We start from the raw sequence: 25,988 nt of genomic DNA, 5'->3' as shown, positions 1-25,988 counted from the left end.
ATATTGCGAGTAAAGTCTACAAGATAAAGCTTTCTTTAAACTTTCTTCTTATATATATATGGCTTAAAAAAATTACGTTGAAGTCAGGCCAAGGCACGTCAAATTCCTAAAGCTCTATTATTGCTATTGTTATGCCACAGTTATATATACTAACCGGTCCAGTCAGCCGCCAGGTCAGATATATTCCGGTGAGAGCATGCAAGTGATACAACTCCGTCAATATTGTGCGCTAATAAATTACAAGATTGAAAGGGGCATGCTTACTTCTCCTTGCCTGATATATAGTAAAGTAATGTTGCATCCCCTAAAAAAATAAGTATATCGATAATCAAAATATTCAAACGAAACTCACAGTATCCGCCAAACACATGGATAAAATACTTGGCATTTCTTGCCTGGTATACATCCACACGAGTTGATGACGTCAATTTTGCACCTTGCAGAAACTTTTTCTTTCTCTTTCAATTTCCCTGTCCAAAGCACACACTTCAGAGACTAGATGCATTTAGAGAAATGGAATACATTAAACAAAAACAACCATGCATGTATTCGGAATACTTACATGCAAAACGAAATAAAACGGCCAGTTTCGCAAACGACATACCTTTTCATAAATGTCATTCCATGCAGTCACTCACTTTTGCAGTCTATAAATTGAGAGTTTTGCCCAGGTTCTTGTACCAGTCTCGATAAACTATAAAGGGCTATAATCCACAAATAGTTGGTTCTGATATTATTTCATGTGGTGCACACTCGAAACACGTTTTTATTTTATTTTTAGCCCATCGGCAAGCATGTGAACACAGCGAAAAATTTTATTCTATTAAATAATATTAGGTTAATAACATCACTCTTCTATTTGTTTTTTCCCTCAATCCGCTATTCAATACTTCGGAAAATGTCTAAGAGCCGATTTCTTACACTCTATTCGATGAAGTAATAACATGCAGCATAAACTTCCAGTCCTTCTTTAAGCTGTTCAGTGTCACCGCAGACGAATTGCATGTGCACATTGATTGTGCATGGGAAAATATCTCTACATCGTTTTATCATTTATAATTGTGCTAAATCAAGCTATCCGCGTTGTCGCGGCTATTTTTATTAATTTATGTTAATTCTCCGGATCAATCGGATGTCGGCGACGATAAAATAAGAACGCACCACCAGCAGCAAGTGCCAACAAAACTAGGACAGTAATAACGATACCAGCAACTGCTCCACGAGAAAGACTGCCAGAGTCGTCTAAAGAAGGGAAGAAGGAATTTCTGTCACATCCTGCCAGAAATTGAACGAATATACATGTTATACATCCAAATCTCAGATGAAGTTTAAAAGGCTGTATGTATTATAGTGCATTACTATCAATATCATAGTGTAAATGTGTACTGCTATCAAGCGTATATACTCCTCACCTCCTGTGCTATCTTGTATATTTTCTTCTAAGAAGATAAGAAAACTATTATTACTATATATTATTTAGGTTTGATGTGGCGCAACTGCACTTCATGCATGGGTACTAATTGCATGGAAACCACGACTGCAATGATAAACACTTTTATTGAGGGGTAAAGAGCAATGGAATGCATATATGTGAACAAATTTATATTTGTATCCGTAGACTTTTAGTTTAATAGCACCAATATCTAAAACTGAAAGACCATTTGTGACACTTCTGGACATCCCCCTTACATTCTTCACAATAACGTATAAAAAGAAGTAAAAATCTGGTATAATTGATACTTAATGCTTACCTCCTAGCTTTTTATACGATCCTTTATCCACTTTAAGTGACCCAACTTCACCACTTTCCACAGCAGCTTTCAGGTTTAACGTGCCGTTGTCATCATCGTCAAATTCTGGATTAAATGTCAATTCAATGACGGTAACAACGCTTCCTTTGCTGTTAATGAAAACCAAAGATTATCGAGGTTACAATGATCTGAATTATATTTGCTCAGAACGATCAATAAGACTTAAAGAGATCGCTGTGCATGGGCATATAACTCAGTCTCCGCCCAAAGGCCATGTAGTAAGTTGGCTACGTTGAGTAAATTAGCTTGTAAGTACACCACGTAACTGACTTAATACTGCGAAGCCGGGCCTTCATGCACTTATTTGATGTCAAGAATATTCTTACAGTTTGACAAATCGATTCACGTCGATTCCGATTGGCATAATCTGCCAATAACCTTACAACCGATCGATGCATAATAGGAAAATTACTGTACATATGTTTAGTACAATAAAATTGTGCTCTGTGGCAACAGAAATAAAATTTGGCGAAAAGAGGTGAGGAATCAACATACGTCAACTTAAGGACTTTGGCACTTCGAAATGATTCGCTTTTGCTGTATACAGTTTCCACCTAAAAGAAAAGTTGAAAATACGTCTTACAAATGCATGTTACTATTATTTCAGAGTTACAGATGGGACAGGGCGTTAGGGAAATTCATATAATCCCGGTTGTCAGAGGCTAAACTAAGCCTGGAATAATTTTAAAGCGATGAAAATAGTCAGGATTATGTTGTTTATCCTTTTCATTACCTAAAAGTCTTGTCACTCTTCGTTAAATCTCGGGTGACAGGGATTATGTAAATTGCCAATAAAAATGCAATGAAACCCAGTTCTCTATTCAACAGCTTTTTTATCTCAAGTTAATTTACAGGCCCTACCTCTTTTATAATCATTTTACTTGTTTCAGCAAATTCCTTAGATTTTGAATCACTCATTCTGTCATTCCAATCAATGCTCGTGATGCGAAAAGAGACTTTTTCTAAAATAAAACAATGCATATACTTACTTAAATATAGTTGAATAACCAATTTAAGTAATTAATAAATTTCGTGCATCTCTTTTTACTTACGCGCAGTTTGTTGAGTCGTTGGAATAATTTCAGCTCCTGAAAAATTGAATAAAGAGTTTATTCCACTGAGACATTGCATGCAGTATATAGTTAATAGTTTCGGTTAGTTTCAGTTTCTGCATATTCAGTATTGTCAGCAATCGGAATTTTTTGTCAGCAAACTCTTTACCTGGTGCTCGACAACCAACAAACTCCACCCTGAAACATGGATTATTCTTCCATGACAATGGAAAAATTCGAACAGCTTTAGCAATTAACGACGAATTAAATTTTGTGTAGTTGTAAGTCTCGTCTTGCATTAGAGTCTAAACAAAATAATTGGATGAAATATTACGATACAACGTAATGTAAACGTAATGTTCCTAAGTCAATGGAAAACAATAGGGAAACGCAAATAGTCCCGCAAATTTTACAACAACCAGGTGATCTAACGTTTATATATATTCGCCAATCAGCGCTCAAAGGGGTTGTCGATAATCATACTTTCTCGCGACCCAGGTGTCGGTCGCCCCCCGCGAACAAATTCGCGCCAGTGAAAGAAAACAAGGTTAAAGTCGATAATCATTATATCCTGTAAATATGAAGCCAGTATTTATATATGTTTACTATATATATATTACTGCAATGCAACAATGGATATATACTTGACAAAAAGTACAAACCAGTTTTGCTGCATTGTAATCTTTGAATGTTTTTCCATCTTTGCCAATTTTCAATTTGTAAGTTGACAGGTTTCCTTCGGTGACAATCATCCTGATGTCAGCCAAGAAAGGAAACTCAACTTGAAGATATTCGTTCTGGAATACCAAAAAAATCGAATCAAACTGGTTAAGTCGTCCGTTGATTATGAAATGCGTTTACGATCATATCGTAATGATCGTATGCTGTCACAGCGGGACTGCGGTAGACCTAGAGTAAACGTAACTTTTTATCTATTTGGGAATTTTGCACAATAGTTTAAAACAGAAATGAGGTATGTACTTATCGAGATACAGTGCAACATTGTCATCGTTCAATCCAGCTGTTTTCATCAAACGAGAACAACTATACAGTCGTATTTACTATCGTTATTTATATCCAATCATCAATATACAGCCATGTAATGCAAAATAATGTGTAAGGAAGAGCACTGCTCCGGAATTATAGATTTGCAGATTTACATGGTTCATAATATTTCGTTTACTTAACCATCTACAAGTAATTTACGTACTTGACTTGCTTTCACGGGACACCACGCCCCACTGTGACGTAATCGAGCACGGGCCGGTTCATTTCCAGGAGAGTAACTGCTGGCTATAATTTGAGAATCGGATATCTTTCCATTTTCCATTCCAAGTGGCCCATTACAATACGTCAAATCTAGAATCAAAATCGCAGGTGTGTATTATAGCTGGACTATTGACACTATGGTAAAATATGTTACCTGTTTTGTAATTTAATCGATCTGGGCCGGTCTGTCAAGCCTGTTTAGCTGTAACGGCGGTAAGTCAAAATTAAATAACACTCTTACGTCTCTCTTGAATGAGTTAACTTGAATATAATGCACTGAGTTGTAAACGTATCTTTGTATTTAGGTTAAAAACCTTATTTTCAATAGTTTTCTTGTTGAATGAAACGAAATAAGACTTTCTTTCCGTTTAAGCTAAACGGACTTGATACAACCGGCCAAGGGCCCTTCCCAAGATGTACATATATTGCATTTGAAACGTATTCGGTAGACGTGCATGTAAACGACTTTACAATATACTGGCGACATGACAACCATGAGAACCAAAGCCAGTAAAATTTGCTATGCAATTACCGATTCCTATACAGTATATAAAGTTTTCGGTTATGGATATGTTGAACCGTAAAAATGCTTACCTCTATTTCTCATACAGACAAAGTTTCTTTTTAACGTACAATTTTTAACCGCCCATGCGCCGTCATTTCTTGCACCTAATATCATAACGCAGTCGCGATTCTCCGCATTTTCAGTCGGATTGCCATTTGCCCAAATTTTATATCCTGTGCTCTCCAATTCTGAGTTTGTGGCCGTCCAAAGAAACACATTTTCATGGCCAAGATCACTAAGACCTATCCAGGCGTCTTCGTTAGAGATTGATTTAATTCGTTTCGAAACAAAATCTTGTTCATTTTGACTGTTTATTTGAACAAGCGATGCAAAATTTCCAATTGCATTACAAGCTGCTTCAGCTTCTGTCCAAGTCATCTTTTGCGAGGGTCGCATGTTAAATTGGTAACATGTATCATTGTACGGGATCCATCCTTCAGGACATATATTTTGCCCTAAGGGGGAACGAATGATTTTAGCTAACTGGCGAATGATTTTAGCTAAATATACCACTGATATTTGCGAGTTTTCCCTTACGCTATTTTCTCTACCACCAAGCCTGACTTTGGTGCAAAGAGAAATTAGAGAATATATTGCATTAAAGCGAAGCTTGGTTGTAAAGACAATAGCATTACAGGGAAAGCCCGCATTTTTGTAGAATTTGAAAAAAATTGGTTAAACTTTCTAGATTCAAATATTTCTGCGGCAGCTTGCAGCCTGGCCCGCTCCGTAGTCCGTAAACTATGGTAACAGCAAATTACTATCTTACGTTTTTCGTGCCGGTTACATGCGGGTATAAATTTTAGTAACCTTAATTGCATTTTAACAAACAGCCCTTTATAAATTGTTGATACCATACCTTCCTCCTTCTCACAAATGTAAGATTTGGGTCCATTGCAGTAAGCATCATTCCAACGACCAGCTACTGGAGCAAATCCATACATTTCCACACATCGTTCCCTCCCTAAACCATTTGGTTCACCCGTCTGCCAATTTTTGAAAACCAAAGAATCGCCAGAACGAAACTCCCAAACCCATTGTCCAGCAGTGGCGAGATCGTTCAAGCCAAGCCAAAACGCGGTCTACAAAAAAATGAACAACGACATAATTTCGATCGTCGTTTATTAAGCTAATGATCTCGCGAGGCTGTCAACTGTTTGTTAAAATAAAATTACTTTCGTGTGTGGATTTTCGGGCTGAGGTAACTGCCTGTTGTGGCTGTTAGCTCAGAAAAGTATTACAAAGCGACCTTTTCAAGGTACAACACGCCACCTTGCCGAGGATGCGAAGGGAATGGAGAAATTAATGACGACATTCATATGATAGCAAGATTACCATGTTGAATAAATTAGCCGAAAAGTGCATAAGTTCTCTCAAGGCTCAAGAAAATAAAGAAAAGGGTTTATGCATCACAGCGTTTAGCTACTCCATCATTCATGCAACCCTGAGATGATTTTGAGGTATTGAAATGAGCAGATAAAATGATTCTGGCAGTCGTATAATCACCACAACAATAGCATGTGCTTGTTTGGTGCCATAAAGACTTATTTCAATACCTCAAAGTCCTCTCACGCTTCGTTGAATCTCAGGTAACCGGGCTTATGTAAACAGCCCTTAAGTCTTTATACAGGGTGTCTCAAAAAAAACCGCAACACTTAAATATGAAAGAACATTATACAGCTCTAAAGCGCAATAGATAAGCACCTCTGGGAATTGAAAATCTTAATCCTTCATTTAAAATGCCAAAAGTCATTTTAGCTGAGCTACGGTGCAAACCCGCGAACAATATTAATATTCTTGCATATCTAAGTCGTTGCGTTTTTTTGAGACACCCTGTAATTAGGTAGTGTAAGAGGTATTAGTATAAAGGTAAAGGTAAAGCAAATGCTATTGTTTGATGAAAACACGACTACCAGAATCATGTTATTTACTCGTCTCAATACAGACCGTAAAAACAATTAATTTGAAAAGAAACTAATACTGAATGCAGAAGGCGTAATATGAATATTAGCCCCCTACTTAAGGATATTCGCGGCCCTGGATATGTAAAGCAGTAATACGTACATCACGTCTCGGAAAAACTTCATAAGCTAGAAATTTCTGCTCATTATCATCATCAATTCTAACCAAGTGCCCTCCTGTATCTCGACAAGCGCTTTTTGCTCCGAACCAATTTCTTGGATTGGAAAAAATTCGATAGCAAGATCTGTTATATGAAATCCATCCATGATCGCATTTTGGCGGCGAATCTGAAAAAAAATCACAACGCAAATAGTGGAAAGACCATTTTAAACGTGCAGACAATTTTTTTTTGACAAATAAAAGATCGATTATCAAAATTTGAAAAAATATAATAACAAAATCTACAAATGCGTAAAAAACCTGATTCTATTCATTTGCAAATTTGCATGCTGGATAGCTGCTGTAATTTGAAAGAAGGTACCTATAACATTGGTCATTAATGAATTTAAAACATAAATCTTTTTCTTTCTGGGTGTTAAAGTACATGCATAGTCATCAGGTTTTTCGTCTTAGTCCGTGCATTGTCAGACTGGCTGACTTGCTACGCCTCTTAGTATCCCTCAATGTCTAAAAGAGGTAAATGTGAGAGAGCTTTGTGATATAATGCAACTGTAATTTAATCGCAATAAAATCTGTATGCTAAGTACAAAGTGTCAAAGTTTTAGATATGTGTACATCAGTACATGTGCCGGTCATACCGTACATTTTGTGGGAGGAAGACTTCCAGCAGTAGGGGTGGTTAGATCAGGAAGACCTACAAATGAACATAATTGAAGTCAAAGTATTTCCGTCCTACTCGTACTTACTCGTGATCACTAAAAAATACAGATAAGGAAATGATGAGACAATGGGAGTCAAAAATCATCAAAGACAAACAGATAGGACTGTCAAAAATGCGTGAACACAGACTGGATTCACGGAATCTAGGGAATATATTTTGATCTTCACAATGTAACTCGACTTGACCGGTGAATATCCTCAACTGAATGAAGCATTTATATCTTTATTATATCGTATAATAGTATGTAATTCGGCAGGCTGGTGGAATATTTTATCATATTGTGACATCTAAAACACAAAATTTTAACTGATTAAAAAACTAAATCAAATTTGAAAAAATTAAAAATCAAACCCTAGTGCCCATGTCCAAGCACGATATCCCCAAGCGTGCTCTCTAAAAGGCTCCAACCAGCTAGGAGGGTCGGGAAAATTTTGCATTTTTGTTTAATATTTTCTAATTGTTGCGTACTTATAATTTCCTTAATATATATTCGTGTAGGTGACAACCTCGTTCACAGGGTTCAACGTGATTGGAAAAAACCGTTGAAAAAAGAAAAATTTGCATACTGGGTAGCTGCTGTAATTTGACAGAAGGTACCTATAACGTTGGTCATTCATGAATTTAAAACATATATCTTTTTCTTTCTGGGTGTTAAAGTACATGCATAGTCATCAGGTTTTTTGTCTCAGTCCGTGCATTGTCAGACTGGCTGACTTGCTACGCCTCTGAGTATCCCTCAATGTCTAAAAGAGGTAAATGTGAGAGAGCTTTGTGATATAATGCAACTGTAATTTAATCGCAATAAAATCTGTATGTTGTGTAGAAAGTGTCAAAGTTTTAGATATGTGTACATCAGTACATGTGCCGATCATACCGTACATTTTGTGGGAGGAAGAGTTCCAGCAGTAGGGGTGGTTAGATCAGGAAGACCTACAAAGGAACATAATTGAAGTCAAAGTATTTCCGTCCAAGAAATACGAGCAATAAAAGACCGCATTACTGATCATCTTTTTCCTTTCATCTAAACTATTGTACGTTGTACAATCCAAATTTGCCGGCGAGAGGAGGGGGAAGGATATATTTGCCAGATATCCTCTCTAATAAACATTTGATTGCTTGTTTATCTCTAAAACCGTTCGACTAGGACCTTCAATCGGCAAACAAATCATGCGGTGAGACAACCACAAGAAATAAGAGGGAAGATTGAAAGTATGTGAAAAATTACCTTTTTTTTTTTTGCATATTGACGCGAACTGTTTAGAACAATCATTGTCATTCCAAAGCTTCCTTTTTGTATGAATTTCTCCACACTTTTCATTACCCCGATAATTATTCGGTTCGCCACGCGCCCACTGAGGATTTGTTAAATTACTTCCATCACTCCAGATCCAGCCAACCTTTGCATCATTCGTCGTTTTCTTACGATATAACCCAATCCAGAACCAGAAGGTGCTTAGTTTACTTGTTTCTTGATTAATAAAATTAACTTCCGATGAATCATGAATAGAAACTAGGTCAGCTCCATAACCTAAACAGTTAGCTTTGGAATCCTGCCAGCTCATTAACCGAATTTTTAAAGTAGGATTTACAAAAAGATAGCATGAATTGCCATGTTCCTTCCAATTTTTAGGGCACCCCTTACTCGTGATCACTAAAAAATTCAGATAAGGAAATGATGAGACAATGGGAGTCAAAAATCATGAAAAGACAAACAGACAGGACTGTCAAAAATGCGTGAACACAGCCTGGATTCACGGAATCTAGGGAATATATTTTGATCTTCACAATGTAACTCGACTTGACGGTGAATATCCTTAACTGAATGAAGCATTTATATCTTTTTATATCGTATTATAGTATGTAATTCGGCAGGCTGGTGGAATATTTTATCGTATTGTGACATCTAAAACACAAAATTTTAATTGATTAAAAAACTAAATCAATTTGAAAAATAAAAATCAAACCCTAGTGCTCATGTCCAAGCACGGTATCCCCAAGCGTGCTCTCAAAAAGGTGCGAGCCAGCTAAGAGGGTCGGGAAAAATTCGCATTTTTTGTTTAATATTTTCTAACAGTTGCGTATTTATAATTTCCATAATGTACATTCGTGTAGGTGACTACCTCGTTCACAGAGTTGTACGTGATTGGAAAAAGCCGTTGAAAAGTCAAAAGAGAAATTTGCATGCTGGGTAGCTCCTGTAATTTGACAGAAGGTACCTATAACGTTGGTCATTACTGAATTAATTTAAAACATAAATCTTTTTCTTTCTGGGTGTTAAAGTACATGCATAGTCATCAGGTTTTTTGTCTCAGTCCGTGCATTGTCAGACTGGCTGACTTGCTACGCCTCTGAGTATCCCTCAATGTCTAAAAGAGGTAAATGTGAGAGAGCTTTGTGATATAATGCAACTGTAATTTAATCGCAATAAAATCTGTATGTTGTGTAGAAAGTGTCAAAGTTTTAGATATGTGTACATCAGTACATGTGCCGATCATACCGTACATTTTGTGGGAGGAAGAGTTCCAGCAGTAGGGGTGGTTAGATCAGGAAGACCTACAAAGGAACATAATTGAAGTCAAAGTATTTCCGTCCAAGAAATACGAGCAATAAAAGACCGCATTACTGATCATCTTTTTCCTTTCATCTAAACTATTGTACGTTGTACAATCCAAATTTGCCGGCGAGAGGAGGGGGAAGGATATATTTGCCAGATATCCTCTCTAATAAACATTTGATTGCTTGTTTATATCTAAAACCGTTCGACTAGGACCTTCAATCGGCAAACAAATCATGCGGTGAGACAACCACAAGAAATAAGAGGGAAGATTGAAAGTATGTGAAAAATTACCTTTTTTTCTTTTGCATATTGACGCGAACTGTTTAGAACAATCATTGTCATTCCAAAGCTTCCTTTTTGTATGAATTTCTCCACACTTTTCATTACCCCGATAATTATTCGGTTCGCCACGCGCCCACTGAGGATTTGTTAAATTACTTCCATCACTCCAGATCCAGCCAACCTTTGCATCATTCGTCGTTTTTACGATATAACCCAATCCAGAACCAGAAGGTGCTTAGTTTACTTGTTTCTTGATTAATAAAATTAACTTCCGATGAATCATGAATAGAAACTAGGTCAGCTCCATAACCTAAACAGTTAGCTTTGGAATCCTGCCAGCTCATTAACCGAATTTTTAAAGTAGGATTTACAAAAAGATAGCATGAATTGCCATGTTCCTTCCAATTTTTAGGGCACCCCTTACTCGTGATCACTAAAAATTCAGATAAGGAAATGATGAGACAATGGGAGTCAAAAATCATCAAAGACAAACAGATAGGACTGTCAAAAATGCGTGAACACAGCCTGGATTCACGGAATCTAAGGAATATATTTTGATCTTCACAATGTAACTCGACTTGACCGGTGAATATCCTTAACTGAATGAAGCATTTATATCTTTTTATATCGTATATAGTATGTAATTCGGCAGGCTGGTGGAATATTTTATCGTATTGTGACATCTAAAACACAAAATTTTAATTGATTAAAAAACTAAATCAAATTTGAAAAATAAAAATGAAACCCTAGTGCTCATGTCCAAGCACGGTATCCCCAAGCGTGCTCTCAAAAAGGTGCGAGCCAGCTAAGAGGGTCGGGAAAAATTCGCATTTTTTGTTTAATATTTTCTAACAGTTGCGTATTTATAATTTCCATAATGTACATTCGTGTAGGTGACTACCTCGTTCACAGAGTTGTACGTGATTGGAAAAAGCCGTTGAAAAGTCAAAAGAGAAATTTGCATGCTGGGTAGCTCCTGTAATTTGACAGAAGGTACCTATAACGTTGGTCATTACTGAATTAATTTAAAACATAAATCTTTTTCTTTCTGGGTGTTAAAGTACATGCATAGTCATCAGGTTTTTTGTCTCAGTCCGTGCATTGTCAGACTGGCTGACTTGCTACGCCTCTGAGTATCCCTCAATGTCTAAAAGAGGTAAATGTGAGAGAGCTTTGTGATATAATGCAACTGTAATTTAATCGCAATAAAATCTGTATGTTGTGTAGAAAGTGTCAAAGTTTTAGATATGTGTACATCAGTACATGTGCCGATCATACCGTACATTTTGTGGGAGGAAGAGTTCCAGCAGTAGGGGTGGTTAGATCAGGAAGACCTACAAAGGAACATAATTGAAGTCAAAGTATTTCCGTCCAAGAAATACGAGCAATAAAAGACCGCATTACTGATCATCTTTTTCCTTTCATCTAAACTATTGTACGTTGTACAATCCAAATTTGCCGGCGAGAGGAGGGGGAAGGATATATTTGCCAGATATCCTCTCTAATAAACATTTGATTGCTTGTTTATATCTAAAACCGTTCGACTAGGACCTTCAATCGGCAAACAAATCATGCGGTGAGACAACCACAAGAAATAAGAGGGAAGATTGAAAGTATGTGAAAAATTACCTTTTTTTCTTTTGCATATTGACGCGAACTGTTTAGAACAATCATTGTCATTCCAAAGCTTCCTTTTTGTATGAATTTCTCCACACTTTTCATTACCCCGATAATTATTCGGTTCGCCACGCGCCCACTGAGGATTTGTTAAATTACTTCCATCACTCCAGATCCAGCCAACCTTTGCATCATTCGTCGTTTTCTTACGATATAACCCAATCCAGAACCAGAAGGTGCTTAGTTTACTTGTTTCTTGATTAATAAAATTAACTTCCGATGAATCATGAATAGAAACTAGGTCAGCTCCATAACCTAAACAGTTAGCTTTGGAATCCTGCCAGCTCATTAACCGAATTTTAAAGTAGGATTTACAAAAAGATAGCATGAATTGCCATGTTCCTTCCAATTTTTAGGGCACCCCTTACTCGTGATCACTAAAAAATTCAGATAAGGAAATGATGAGACAATGGGAGTCAAAAATCATGAAAGACAAACAGACAGGACTGTCAAAAATGCGTGAACACAGCCTGGATTCACGGAATCTAGGGAATATATTTTGATCTTCACAATGTAACTCGACTTGAAAGGTGAATATCCTTAACTGAATGAAGCATTTATATTTTTTTATATCGTATTATAGTATGTAATTCGGCAGGCTGGTGGAATATTTTATCGTATTGTGACATCTAAAACACAAAATTTTAATTGATTAAAAAACTAAATCAAATTTGAAAAAATAAAAATCAAACCCTAGTGCTCATGTCCAAGCACGGTATCCCCAAGCGTGCTCTCAAAAAGGTGCGAGCCAGCTAAGAGGGTCGGGAAAAATTCGCATTTTTTGTTTAATATTTTCTAACAGTTGCGTATTTATAATTTCCATAATGTACATTCGTGTAGGTGACTACCTCGTTCACAGAGTTGTACGTGATTGGAAAAAGCCGTTGAAAAGTCAAAAGAGAAATTTGCATGCTGGGTAGCTCCTGTAATTTGACAGAAGGTACCTATAACGTTGGTCATTACTGAATTAATTTAAAACATAAATCTTTTTCTTTCTGGGTGTTAAAGTACATGCATAGTCATCAGGTTTTTTGTCTCAGTCCGTGCATTGTCAGACTGGCTGACTTGCTACGCCTCTGAGTATCCCTCAATGTCTAAAAGAGGTAAATGTGAGAGAGCTTTGTGATATAATGCAACTGTAATTTAATCGCAATAAAATCTGTATGTTGTGTAGAAAGTGTCAAAGTTTTAGATATGTGTACATCAGTACATGTGCCGATCATACCGTACATTTTGTGGGAGGAAGAGTTCCAGCAGTAGGGGTGGTTAGATCAGGAAGACCTACAAAGGAACATAATTGAAGTCAAAGTATTTCCGTCCAAGAAATACGAGCAATAAAAGACCGCATTACGATCATCTTTTTCCTTTCATCTAAACTATTGTACGTTGTACAATCCAAATTTGCCGGCGAGAGGAGGGGAAGGATATATTTGCCAGATATCCTCTCTAATAAACATTTGATTGCTTGTTTATCTCTAAAACCGTTCGACTAGGACCTTCAATCGGCAAACAAATCATGCGGTGAGACAACCACAAGAAATAAGAGGGAAGATTGAAAGTATGTGAAAAATTACCTTTTTTTCTTTTGCATATTGACGCGAACTGTTTAGAACAATCATTGTCATTCCAAAGCTTCCTTTTTGTATGAATTTCTCCACACTTTTCATTACCCCGATAATTATTCGGTTCGCCACGCGCCCACTGAGGATTTGTTAAATTACTTCCATCACTCCAGATCCAGCCAACCTTTGCATCATTCGTCGTTTTGTTACGATATAACCCAATCCAGAACCAGAAGGTGCTTAGTTTACTTGTTTCTTGATTAATAAAATTAACTTCCGATGAATCATGAATAGAAACTAGGTCAGCTCCATAACCTAAACAGTTAGCTTTGGAATCCTCCCAGTTCAACCGATTTCTTAAAGTAGGATTTACAAAAAGATAGCATGAATTGCCATGTTCCTTCCAATTTTTAGGGCACCCCTTACTCGTGATCACTAAAAAATTCAGATAAGGAAATGATGAGACAATGGGAGTCAAAAATCATCAAAGACAAACAGATAGGACTGTCAAAAATGCGTGAACACAGCCTTGATTCACGGAATCTAGGGAATATATTTCGATCTTCACAATGTAACTCGACTTGACCGGTGAATATCCTTAACTGAATGAAGCATTTATATCTTTTTTATATCGTATTATAGTATGTAATTCGGCAGGCTGGTGGAATATTTTATCGTATTGTGACATCTAAAACACAAAATTTTAATTGATTAAAAAACTAAATCAAATTTGAAAAAATAAAAATCAAACCCTAGTGCTCATGTCCAAGCACGGTATCCCCAAGCGTGCTCTCAAAAGGTGCGAGCCAGCTAAGAGGGTCGGGAAAAATTCGCATTTTTTGTTTAATATTTTCTAACAGTTGCGTATTTATAATTTCCATAATGTACATTCGTGTAGGTGACTACCTCGTTCACAGAGTTGTACGTGATTGGAAAAAGCCGTTGAAAAGTCAAAAGAGAAATTTGCATGCTGGGTAGCTCCTGTAATTTGACAGAAGGTACCTATAACGTTGGTCATTACTGAATTAATTTAAAACATAAATCTTTTTCTTTCTGGGTGTTAAAGTACATGCATAGTCATCAGGTTTTTTGTCTCAGTCCGTGCATTGTCAGACTGGCTGACTTGCTACGCCTCTGAGTATCCCTCAATGTCTAAAAGAGGTAAATGTGAGAGAGCTTTGTGATATAATGCAACTGTAATTTAATCGCAATAAAATCTGTATGTTGTGTAGAAAGTGTCAAAGTTTTAGATATGTGTACATCAGTACATGTGCCGATCATACCGTACATTTTGTGGGAGGAAGAGTTCCAGCAGTAGGGGTGGTTAGATCAGGAAGACCTACAAAGGAACATAATTGAAGTCAAAGTATTTCCGTCCAAGAAATACGAGCAATAAAAGACCGCATTACTGATCATCTTTTTCCTTTCATCTAAACTATTGTACGTTGTACAATCCAAATTTGCCGGCGAGAGGAGGGGGAAGGATATATTTGCCAGATATCCTCTCTAATAAACATTTGATTGCTTGTTTTATCTAAAACCGTTCGACTAGGACCTTCAATCGGCAAACAAATCATGCGGTGAGACAACCACAAGAAATAAGAGGGAAGATTGAAAGTATGTGAAAAATTACCTTTTTTTCTTTTGCATATTGACGCGAACTGTTTAGAACAATCATTGTCATTCCAAAGCTTCCTTTTTGTATGAATTTCTCCACACTTTTCATTACCCCGATAATTATTCGGTTCGCCACGCGCCCACTGAGGATTTGTTAAATTACTTCCATCACTCCAGATCCAGCCAACCTTTGCATCATTCGTCGTTTTGTTACGATATAACCCAATCCAGAACCAGAAGGTGCTTAGTTTACTTGTTTCTTGATTAATAAAATTAACTTCCGATGAATCATGAATAGAAACTAGGTCAGCTCCATAACCTAAACAGTTAGCTTTGGAATCCTGCCAGCTCATTAACCGAATTTTTAAGTAGGATTTACAAAAAGATAGCATGAATTGCCATGTTCCTTCCAATTTTTAGGGCACCCCTTACTCGTGATCACTAAAAATTCAGATAAGGAAATGATGAGACAATGGGAGTCAAAAATCATCAAAGACAAACAGATAGGACTGTCAAAAATGCGTGAACACAGCCTTGATTCACGGAATCTAGGAATATATTTTGATCTTCACAATGTAACTCGACTTGACCGGTGAATATCCTTAACTGAATGAAGCATTTATATCTTTTTTATATCGTATTATAGTATGTAATTCGGCAGGCTGGTGGAATATTTTATCGTATTGTGACATCTAAAACACAAAATTTTAATTGATTAAAAAACTAAATCAAATTTGAAAAAATAAAAATCAAACCCTAGTGCTCATGTCCAAGCACGGTATCCCCAAGCGTGCTCTCAAAAAGGTGAGAGCCAGCTAAGAGGGTCGGGAAAAATTCGCATTTTTGTTTAATATTTTCTAACAGTTGCGTATTTATAATTTCCATAATGTACATTCGTGTAGGTGACTACCTCGTTCACAGAGTTGTACGTGATTGGAAAAAGCCGTTGAAAAGTCAAAAGAGAAATTTGCATGCTGGGTAGCTCCTGTAATTTGACAGAAGGTACCTATAACGTTGGTCATTACTGAATTAATTTAAAACATAAATCTTTTTCTTTCTGGGTGTTAAAGTACATGCATAGTCATCAGGTTTTTTGTCTCAGTCCGTGCATTGTCAGACTGGCTGACTTGCTACGCCTCTGAGTATCCCTCAATGTCTAAAAGAGGTAAATGTGAGAGAGCTTTGTGATATAATGCAACTGTAATTTAATCGCAATAAAATCTGTATGTTGTGTAGAAAGTGTCAAAGTTTTAGATATGTGTACATCAGTACATGTGCCGATCATACCGTACATTTTGTGGGAGGAAGAGTTCCAGCAGTAGGGGTGGTTAGATCAGGAAGACCTACAAAGGAACATAATTGAAGTCAAAGTATTTCCGTCCAAGAAATACGAGCAATAAAAGACCGCATTACTGATCATCTTTTTCCTTTCATCTAAACTATTGTACGTTGTACAATCCAAATTTGCCGGCGAGAGGAGGGGGAAGGATATATTTGCCAGATATCCTCTCTAATAAACATTTGATTGCTTGTTTATATCTAAAACCGTTCGACTAGGACCTTCAATCGGCAAACAAATCATGCGGTGAGACAACCACAAGAAATAAGAGGGAAGATTGAAAGTATGTGAAAAATTACCTTTTTTTCTTTTGCATATTGACGCGAACTGTTTAGAACAATCATTGTCATTCCAAAGCTTCCTTTTTGTATGAATTTCTCCACACTTTTCATTACCCCGATAATTATTCGGTTCGCCACGCGCCCACTGAGGATTTGTTAAATTACTTCCATCACTCCAGATCCAGCCAACCTTTGCATCATTCGTCGTTTTGTTACGATATAACCCAATCCAGAACCAGAAGGTGCTTAGTTTACTTGTTTCTTGATTAATAAAATTAACTTCCGATGAATCATGAATAGAAACTAGGTCAGCTCCATAACCTAAACAGTTAGCTTTGGAATCCTGCCAGCTCATTAACCGAATTTTTAAAGTAGGATTTACAAAAAGATAGCATGAATTGCCATGTTCCTTCCAATTTTTAGGGCACCCCTTACTCGTGATCACTAAAAAATTCAGATAAGGAAATGATGAGACAATGGGAGTCAAAAATCATGAAAGACAAACAGACAGGACTGTCAAAAATGCGTGAACACAGCCTGGATTCACGGAATCTAGGGAATATATTTTGATCTTCACAATGTAACTCGACTTGACCGGTGAATATCCTTAACTGAATGAAGCATTTATATCTTTTTTATATCGTATTATAGTATGTAATTCGGCAGGCTGGTGGAATATTTTATCGTATTGTGACATCTAAAACACAAAATTTTAATTGATTAAAAAACTAAATCAAATTTGAAAAAATAAAAATCAAAACCTAGTGCTCATGTCCAAGCACGGTATCCCCAAGCGTGCTCTCAAAAAGGTGAGAGCCAGCTAAGAGGGTCGGGAAAAATTCGCATTTTTTGTTTAATATTTTCTAACAGTTGCGTATTTATAATTTCCATAATGTACATTCGTGTAGGTGACTACCTCGTTCACAGAGTTGTACGTGATTGGAAAAAGCCGTTGAAAAGTCAAAAGAGAAATTTGAATGCTGGGTAGCTCCTGTAATTTGACAGAAGGTACCTATAACGTTGGTCATTACTGAATTAATTTAAAACATAAATCTTTTTCTTTCTGGGTGTTAAAGTACATGCATAGTCATCAGGTTTTTTGTCTCAGTCCGTGCATTGTCAGACTGGCTGATTTGCTACGCCTCTGAGTATCCCTCAATGTCTAAAAGAGGTAAATGTGAGAGAGCTTTGTTATATAATGCAACTGTAATTTAATCGCAATAAAATCTGTATGTTGTGTAGAAAGTGTCAAAGTTTTAGATATGTGTACATCAGTACATGTGCCGATCATACCGTACATTTTGTGGGAGGAAGAGTTCCAGCAGTAGGGGTGGTTAGATCAGGAAGACCTACAAAGGAACATAATTGAAGTCAAAGTATTTCCGTCCAAGAAATACGAGCAATAAAAGACCGCATTACTGATCATCTTTTTCCTTTCATCTAAACTATTGTACGTTGTACAATCCAAATTTGCCGGCGAGAGGAGGGGGAAGGATATATTTGCCAGATATCCTCTCTAATAAACATTTGATTGCTTGTTTATATCTAAAACCGTTCGACTAGGACCTTCAATCGGCAAACAAATCATGCGGTGAGACAACCACAAGAAATAAGAGGGAAGATTGAAAGTATGTGAAAAATTACCTTTTTTTCTTTTGCATATTGACGCGAACTGTTTAGAACAATCATTGTCATTCCAAAGCTTCCTTTTTGTATGAATTTCTCCACACTTTTCATTACCCCGATAATTATTCGGTTCGCCACGCGCCCACTGAGGATTTGTTAAATTACTTCCATCACTCCAGATCCAGCCAACCTTTGCATCATTCGTCGTTTTGTTACGATATAACCCAATCCAGAACCAGAAGGTGCTTAGTTTACTTGTTTCTTGATTAATAAAATTAACTTCCGATGAATCATGAATAGAAACTAGGTCAGCTCCATAACCTAAACAGTTAGCTTTGGAATCCTGCCAGCTCATTAACCGAATTTTTAAAGTAGGATTTACAAAAAGATAGCATGAATTGCCATGTTCCTTCCAATTTTTAGGGCACCCCTTACTCGTGATCACTAAAAAATTCAGATAAGGAAATGATGAGACAATGGGAGTCAAAAATCATGAAAGACAAACAGACAGGACTGTCAAAAATGCGTGAACACAGCCTGGATTCACGGAATCTAGGAATATATTTTGATCTTCACAATGTAACTCGACTTGACCGGTGAATATCCTTAACTGAATGAAGCATTTATATCTTTTTTATATCGTATTATAGTATGTAATTCGGCAGGCTGGTGGAATATTTTATCGTATTGTGACATCTAAAACACAAAATTTTAATTGATTAAAAAACTAAATCAAATTTGAAAAAATAAAAATCAAACCCTAGTGCTCATGTCCAAGCACGGTATCCCCAAGCGTGCTCTCAAAAAGGTGCGAGCCAGCTAAGAGGGTCGGGAAAAATTCGCATTTTTTGTTTAATATTTTCTAACAGTTGCGTATTTATAATTTCCATAATGTACATTCGTGTAGGTGACTACCTCGTTCACAGAGTTGTACGTGATTGGAAAAAGCCGTTGAAAAGTCAAAAGAGAAATTTGCATGCTGGGTAGCTCCTGTAATTTGACAGAAGGTACCTATAACGTTGGTCATTACTGAATTAATTTAAAACATAAGTCTTTTTCTTTCTGGGTGTTAAAGTACATGCATAGTCATCAGGTTTTTTGTCTCAGTCCGTGCATTGTCAGACTGGCTGACTTGCTACGCCTCTGAGTATCCCTCAATGTCTAAAAGAGGTAAATGTGAGAGAGCTTTGTGATATAATGCAACTGTAATTTAATCGCAATAAAATCTGTATGTTGTGTAGAAAGTGTCAAAGTTTTAGATATGTGTACATCAGTACATGTGCCGATCATACCGTACATTTTGTGGGAGGAAGAGTTCCAGCAGTAGGGGTGGTTAGATCAGGAAGACCTACAAAGGAACATAATTGAAGTCAAAGTATTTCCGTCCAAGAAATACGAGCAATAAAAGACCGCATTACTGATCATCTTTTTCCTTTCATCTAAACTATTGTACGTTGTACAATCCAAATTTGCCGGCGAGAGGAGGGGGAAGGATATATTTGCCAGATATCCTCTCTAATAAACATTTGATTGCTTGTTTATATCTAAAACCGTTCGACTAGGACCTTCAATCGGCAAACAAATCATGCGGTGAGACAACCACAAGAAATAAGAGGGAAGATTGAAAGTATGTGAAAAATTACCTTTTTTTCTTTTGCATATTGACGCGAACTGTTTAGAACAATCATTGTCATTCCAAAGCTTCCTTTTTGTATGAATTTCTCCACACTTTTCATTACCCCGATAATTATTCGGTTCGCCACGCGCCCACTGAGGATTTGTTAAATTACTTCCATCACTCCAGATCCAGCCAACCTTTGCATCATTCGTCGTTTTGTTACGATATAACCCAATCCAGAACCAGAAGGTGCTTAGTTTACTTGTTTCTTGATTAATAAAATTAACTTCCGATGAATCATGAATAGAAACTAGGTCAGCTCCATAACCTAAACAGTTAGCTTTGGAATCCTGCCAGCTCATTAACCGAATTTTTAAAGTAGGATTTACAAAAAGATAGCATGAATTGCCATGTTCCTTCCAATTTTTAGGGCACCCCTTACTCGTGATCACTAAAAAATTCAGATAAGGAAATGATGAGACAATGGGAGTCAAAAATCATGAAAGACAAACAGACAGGACTGTCAAAAATGCGTGAACACAGCCTGGATTCACGGAATCTAGGAATATATTTTGATCTTCACAATGTAACTCGACTTGACCGGTGAATATCCTTAACTGAATGAAGCATTTATATCTTTTTTATATCGTATTATAGTATGTAATTCGGCAGGCTGGTGGAATATTTTATCGTATTGTGACATCTAAAACACAAAATTTTAATTGATTAAAAAACTAAATCAAATTTGAAAAAATAAAAATCAAACCCTAGTGCTCATGTCCAAGCACGGTATCCCCAAGCGTGCTCTCAAAAAGGTGCGAGCCAGCTAAGAGGGTCGGGAAAAATTCGCATTTTTTGTTTAATATTTTCTAACAGTTGCGTATTTATAATTTCCATAATGTACATTCGTGTAGGTGACTACCTCGTTCACAGAGTTGTACGTGATTGGAAAAAGCCGTTGAAAAGTCAAAAGAGAAATTTGCATGCTGGGTAGCTCCTGTAATTTGACAGAAGGTACCTATAACGTTGGTCATTACTGAATTAATTTAAAACATAAATCTTTTTCTTTCTGGGTGTTAAAGTACATGCATAGTCATCAGGTTTTTTGTCTCAGTCCGTGCATTGTCAGACTGGCTGACTTGCTACGCCTCTGAGTATCCCTCAATGTCTAAAAGAGGTAAATGTGAGAGAGCTTTGTTATAATGCAAACTGTAATTTAATCGCAATAAAATCTGTATGTTGTGTAGAAAGTGTCAAAGTTTTAGATATGTGTACATCAGTACATGTGCCGATCATACCGTACATTTTGTGGGAGGAAGAGTTCCAGCAGTAGGGGTGGTTAGATCAGGAAGACCTACAAAGGAACATAATTGAAGTCAAAGTATTTCCGTCCAAGAAATACGAGCAATAAAAGACCGCATTACTGATCATCTTTTTCCTTTCATCTAAACTATTGTACGTTGTACAATCCAAATTTGCCGGCGAGAGGAGGGGGAAGGATATATTTGCCAGATATCCTCTCTAATAAACATTTGATTGCTTGTTTCTATCTAAAACCGTTCGACTAGGACCTTCATCGGCAAACAAATCATGCGGTGAGACAACCACAAGAAATAAGAGGGAAGATTGAAAGTATGTGAAAAATTACCTTTTTTTCTTTTGCATATTGACGCGAACTGTTTAGAACAATCATTGTCATTCCAAAGCTTCCTTTTTGTATGAATTTCTCCACACTTTTCATTACCCCGATAATTATTCGGTTCGCCACGCGCCCACCGAGGATTTGTTAAATTACTTCCATCACTCCAGATCCAGCCAACCTTTGCATCATTCGTCGTTTTGTTACGATATAACCCAATCCAGAACCAGAAGGTGCTTAGTTTACTTGTTTCTTGATTAATAAAATTAACTTCCGATGAATCATGAATAGAAACTAGGTCAGCTCCATAACCTAAACAGTTAGCTTTGGAATCCTCCCAGTTCAACCGAATTTTTAAAGTAGGATTTACAAAAAGATAGCATGAATTGCCATGTTCCTTCCAATTTTTAGGGCACCCCTTACTCGAAATCACTAAAAAATTCAGATAAGGAAATGATGAGACAATGGGAGTCAAAAATCATCAAAGACAAACAGATAGGACTGTCAAAAATGCGTGAACACAGATTGGATTCACGGAATCTAAGGAATATATTTTGATCTTCACAATGTAACTCGACTTGACCGGTGAATATCCTTAACTGAATGAAGCATTTTTATCTTTTTTATATCGTATTATAGTATGTAATTCGGCAGGCTGGTGGAATATTTTATCGTATTGTGACATCTAAAACACAAAATTTTAATTGATTAAAAAACTAAATCAAATTTGAAAAAATAAAAATGAAACCCTAGTGCTCATGTCCAAGCACGGTATCCCCAAGCGTGCTCTCAAAAAGATGCGAGCCAGCTAAGAGGGTCGGGAAAAATTCGCATTTTTTGTTTAATATTTTCTAACAGTTGCGTATTTATAATTTCCATAATGTACATTCGTGTAGGTGACTACCTCGTTCACAGAGTTGTACGTGATTGGAAAAAGCCGTTGAAAAGTCAAAAGAGAAATTTGCATGCTGGGTAGATCCTGTAATTTGACAGAAGGTACCTATAACGTTGGTCATTACTGAATTAATTTAAAACATAAATCTTTTTCTTTCTGGGTGTTAAAGTACATGCATAGTCATCAGGTTTTTTGTCTCAGTCCGTGCATTGTCAGACTGGCTGACTTGCTACGCCTGTGAGTATCCCTCAATGTCTAAAAGAGGTAAATGTGAGAGAGCTTTGTGATATAATGCAACTGTAATTTAATCGCAATAAAATCTGTATGTTGTGTAGAAAGTGTCAAAGTTTTAGATATGTGTACATCAGTACATGTGCCGATCATACCGTACATTTTGTGGGAGGAAGAGTTCCAGCAGTAGGGGTGGTTAGATCAAGAAGACCTACAAAGGAACATAATTGAAGTCAGAGTATTTCCGTCCAAGAAATACGAGCAATAAAAGACCGCATTACTGATCATCTTTTTCCTTTCATCTAAACTATTGTACGTTGTACAATCCAAATTTGCCGGCGAGAGGAGGGGGAAGGATATATTTGCCAGATATCCTCTCTAATAAACATTTGATTGCTTGTTTATATCTAAAACCGTTCGACTAGGACCTTCAATCGGCAAACAAATCATGCGGTGAGACAACCACAAGAAATAAGAGGAAGATTGAAAGTATGTGAAAAATTACCTTTTTTTCTTTTGCATATTGACGCGAACTGTTTAGAACAATCATTGTCATTCCAAAGCTTCCTTTTTGTATGAATTTCTCCACACTTTTCATTACCCCGATAATTATTCGGTTCGCCACGCGCCCACTGAGGATTTGTTAAATTACTTCCATCACTCCAGATCCAGCCAACCTTTGCATCATTCGTCGTTTTGTTACGATATAACCCAATCCAGAACCAGAAGGTGCTTAGTTTACTTGTTTCTTGATTAATAAAATTAACTTCCGATGAATCATGAATAGAAACTAGGTCAGCTCCATAACCTAAACAGTTAGCTTTGGAATCCTGCCAGCTCATTAACCGAATTTTTAAAGTAGGATTTACAAAAAGATAGCATGAATTGCCATGTTCCTTCCAATTTTTAGGGCACCCCTTACTCGTGATCACTAAAAAATTCAGATAAGGAAATGATGAGACAATGGGAGTCAAAAATCATCAAAGACAAACAGATAGGACTGTCAAAAATGCGTGAACACAGCCTGGATTCACGGAATCTAGGGAATATATTTTGATCTTCACAATGTAACTCAACTTGACCGGTGAATATCCTTAACTGAATGAAGCATTTATATCTTTTTTATATCGTATTATGGTATGTAATTCGGCAGGCTGGTGGAATATTTTATCGTATTGTGACATCTAAAACACAAAATTTTAATTGATTAAAAAACTAAATCAAATTTGAAAAAATAAAAATCAAACCCTAGTGCTCATGTCCAAGCACGGTATCCCCAAGCGTGCTCTCAAAAAGGTGCGAGCCAGCTAGGAGGGTCGGGAAAAATTCGCATTTTTTGTTTAATATTTTCTAACAGTTGCGTATTTATAATTTCCCTAATGTACATTCGTTGAGGCGACTACCTCGTTCACAGGGTTGTACGTGATTGGAAAAAGCCGTTGAAAAGTCAAACGAGAAAGTTTTTATAATACATGCGCTGTTTTTTCCGGTTTTTAAGTGCTTGTCTGTCGGAACACGTTACAACACGTTTTCATTTTGAAGACTGTATTTCGGTAGACGTGAAAAAAATCAAACGTTTAAAATTTTCACGCTTTCGGAAAGTTTCGCAATATTCCGCTTGCAGCATTTCATTGTGTCTGAAAATGACTTTAAAATAAGTCGAAACTTTTCTTTTTAACTTTGCTGTATTGTGATGAGTGGCGAAAATTCAGACGGGTCATACATTCAGTCTGTCAGTCAGTCAGTCATAGTGTAAACTTTACGGGGGGTAGTTTGATTTATGCGTATATTACCGTTTTGTATATGATCAGTAATTTAAAGTTTTTAAATCAGTTTAACTTGCTTTATTTATTAATGCTCTAAATCCCTTTCGCTAAGTTCACCAAAATATTGAGGAATTCCGCGGTTTGGGTTTTGTTTCAAAGGGATTTAAACTGAGTTAATATCTAGGTTAACCCTAGTCCCCACTTCTTACTTACCAATTTGGAAGGTTAGGTGCAAGCTGTAGTCCGAGGTGGCCCGGGAACGAGGCAAGGTCGCAGGTGGCCTGGGAACTAGCACTGGTACTTGGATTGAGGAAAGATCCATGCCAATGGTATTTTGAACTGCCAACCACACTCGGATAGCTTGCACCCATCACACCAATGTAATTGGTGGTAACTAATGCTGCTTACCTATCTTGAACAGGGTGGGACGGTGGGTATTTAAACTTTTTGTTAAGCTTGTCACAGTTTGCGTGCCGAGCAACTAATGACCGCAAAGCGAGCGAGCACGCCATCCTCGACAGGAACACCTAACTTCCGGATCACGCGTGGTTTCCTCGCTATTAACTTTGGTTATTGAATAACCTCATAAAATCCGGTTTACGCCCAGTTTACATGAGCAACTAAAAATATAATTTTATAGTGACAATATCCGCGACCAACGTAACTTGAGTACTTTGAGTAATTTCCTTTTGATTAATGTTTAACCTATTTCATTATATTTTTACTAGCATAAGTCAAAATATTCATGTTGGGAAAACGTCTGGTTGCTTAGGTACTACAGGTACAGGGCATGAAAACTTTGCACTATTCTTGGATCCCAAGTTTACTATACGATTAAAAATCAGTGAATATCAACCTCATCCAATGCAACTTACCACACACACAGGTTGCGAGTAGTGTCAGTGGACATAACCTAAACCAAGATTTAAGTTTCGCCATTGATCTTGAGCGCTCCAGTTATAGTTTTGTCGAGAACTTGTCGTGCTCCTTGATCGTACGACGACGATCAAGTGAAATATGAGATGTTGTCTCGAGCAAAATCCACGTATTGGTAATTATTTAATAGCCGAATTAGAGACGCGGGAAACTCGTCTTCGACGGGAAACTCATCGAAAACGGAAAACTCGTCTGATGTGAATCCGGTCACAGAGGGGTTTCTCGTCTGAATTTTCCCGCCTAAACTCTAAACCGCATTCAGGCGGATAAATCAGACAAGTTTCTGAAATATCAACACGGTCAAGGACGCCGGAACAAAGTGATTATCGTAATTATTTAGGGAGGGTCAGGGTTGGTAGATAGCTGCATATTTGAGGCCAAACAACATCACACTAGTTCTTTGTTTCCTTTGTCTTTGCCTTTTCTTATCTTTGCTTTCTTGATAGCACTAATGACAATTTG

General features: G+C 37.0%; 2 protein-coding genes across 2 annotated transcripts; both read right to left on the bottom strand.

The window, feature by feature from the left end:
- Positions 1-67: 67 nt before the first annotated feature.
- Positions 68-15,548, bottom strand: LOC114519622 (macrophage mannose receptor 1-like). The gene is made up of 24 exons (XM_028539787.1): positions 15,212-15,548; positions 14,867-14,917; positions 13,591-14,013; positions 13,247-13,297; positions 12,310-12,393; positions 11,969-12,211; positions 11,623-11,673; positions 10,349-10,573; positions 10,003-10,053; positions 8,726-9,151; positions 8,380-8,430; positions 7,423-7,473; positions 6,762-6,946; positions 5,557-5,779; positions 4,727-5,152; positions 4,074-4,222; positions 3,526-3,660; positions 3,033-3,168; positions 2,864-2,899; positions 2,673-2,773; positions 2,307-2,365; positions 1,752-1,900; positions 1,413-1,439; positions 68-1,242 (listed from the first exon to the last, which is right to left on the bottom strand). Exons 1-24 carry the CDS (start codon positions 15,546-15,548, stop codon positions 1,112-1,114), a joined length of 3,801 nt encoding a protein of 1,266 aa, XP_028395588.1. The 3' UTR covers positions 68-1,111.
- An 11-nt stretch (positions 15,549-15,559) lies between these two features.
- Positions 15,560-25,543, bottom strand: LOC114519587 (C-type mannose receptor 2-like). The gene is made up of 12 exons (XM_028539741.1): positions 25,466-25,543; positions 23,330-23,755; positions 22,985-23,035; positions 21,708-22,130; positions 21,363-21,413; positions 20,085-20,510; positions 19,739-19,789; positions 18,460-18,885; positions 18,114-18,164; positions 16,834-17,259; positions 16,488-16,538; positions 15,560-15,636 (listed from the first exon to the last, which is right to left on the bottom strand). The coding sequence occupies exons 1-12, from the start codon at positions 25,527-25,529 to the stop codon at positions 15,560-15,562; spliced, it is 2,523 nt and encodes an 840-aa protein (XP_028395542.1). The 5' UTR covers positions 25,530-25,543.
- Between the last annotated feature and the right edge of the window lie 445 nt (positions 25,544-25,988).

This window comes from Dendronephthya gigantea, unplaced genomic scaffold, assembly GCF_004324835.1.
Source record: "Dendronephthya gigantea isolate DGI-Jeju-01 unplaced genomic scaffold, DenGig_1.0 000000F, whole genome shotgun sequence".
Classification (NCBI taxonomy): Eukaryota; Metazoa; Cnidaria; class Anthozoa; order Malacalcyonacea; family Nephtheidae; genus Dendronephthya; species Dendronephthya gigantea.
The sequence above is the reverse complement of the archived record's forward strand: the minus strand, read 5'-3'. Positions and strand labels throughout refer to the sequence as shown.

Excerpts from the sequence above, each read along its gene's own strand:
- LOC114519622 (XM_028539787.1), bottom strand. The coding sequence starts at position 15,548 with ATGAGCTGGCAGGATTCCAAAGCTAACTGTTTAGGTTATGGAGCTGAC. Across the intron at positions 11,674-11,968 it reads AATATGCAAAAGAAAAAAAG|GTCTTCCTGATCTAACCACC; the intron begins GTAATTTTTCAC and ends GTTCCTTTGTAG. Across the intron at positions 3,661-4,073 it reads GTCCCGTGAAAGCAAGTCAA|AACGAATATCTTCAAGTTGA; the intron begins GTACGTAAATTA and ends TTGGTATTCCAG.
- LOC114519587 (XM_028539741.1), bottom strand. The coding sequence starts at position 25,529 with ATGGCGAAACTTAAATCTTGGTTTAGGTTATGTCCACTGACACTACTC. Across the intron at positions 23,756-25,465 it reads ACTCGCAACCTGTGTGTGTG|TGATCACGAGTAAGGGGTGC; the intron begins GTAAGTTGCATT and ends TGAATTTTTTAG. Across the intron at positions 17,260-18,113 it reads AACTCTTCCTCCCACAAAAT|TGATCACGAGTAAGGGGTGC; the intron begins GTACGGTATGAT and ends TGAATTTTTTAG.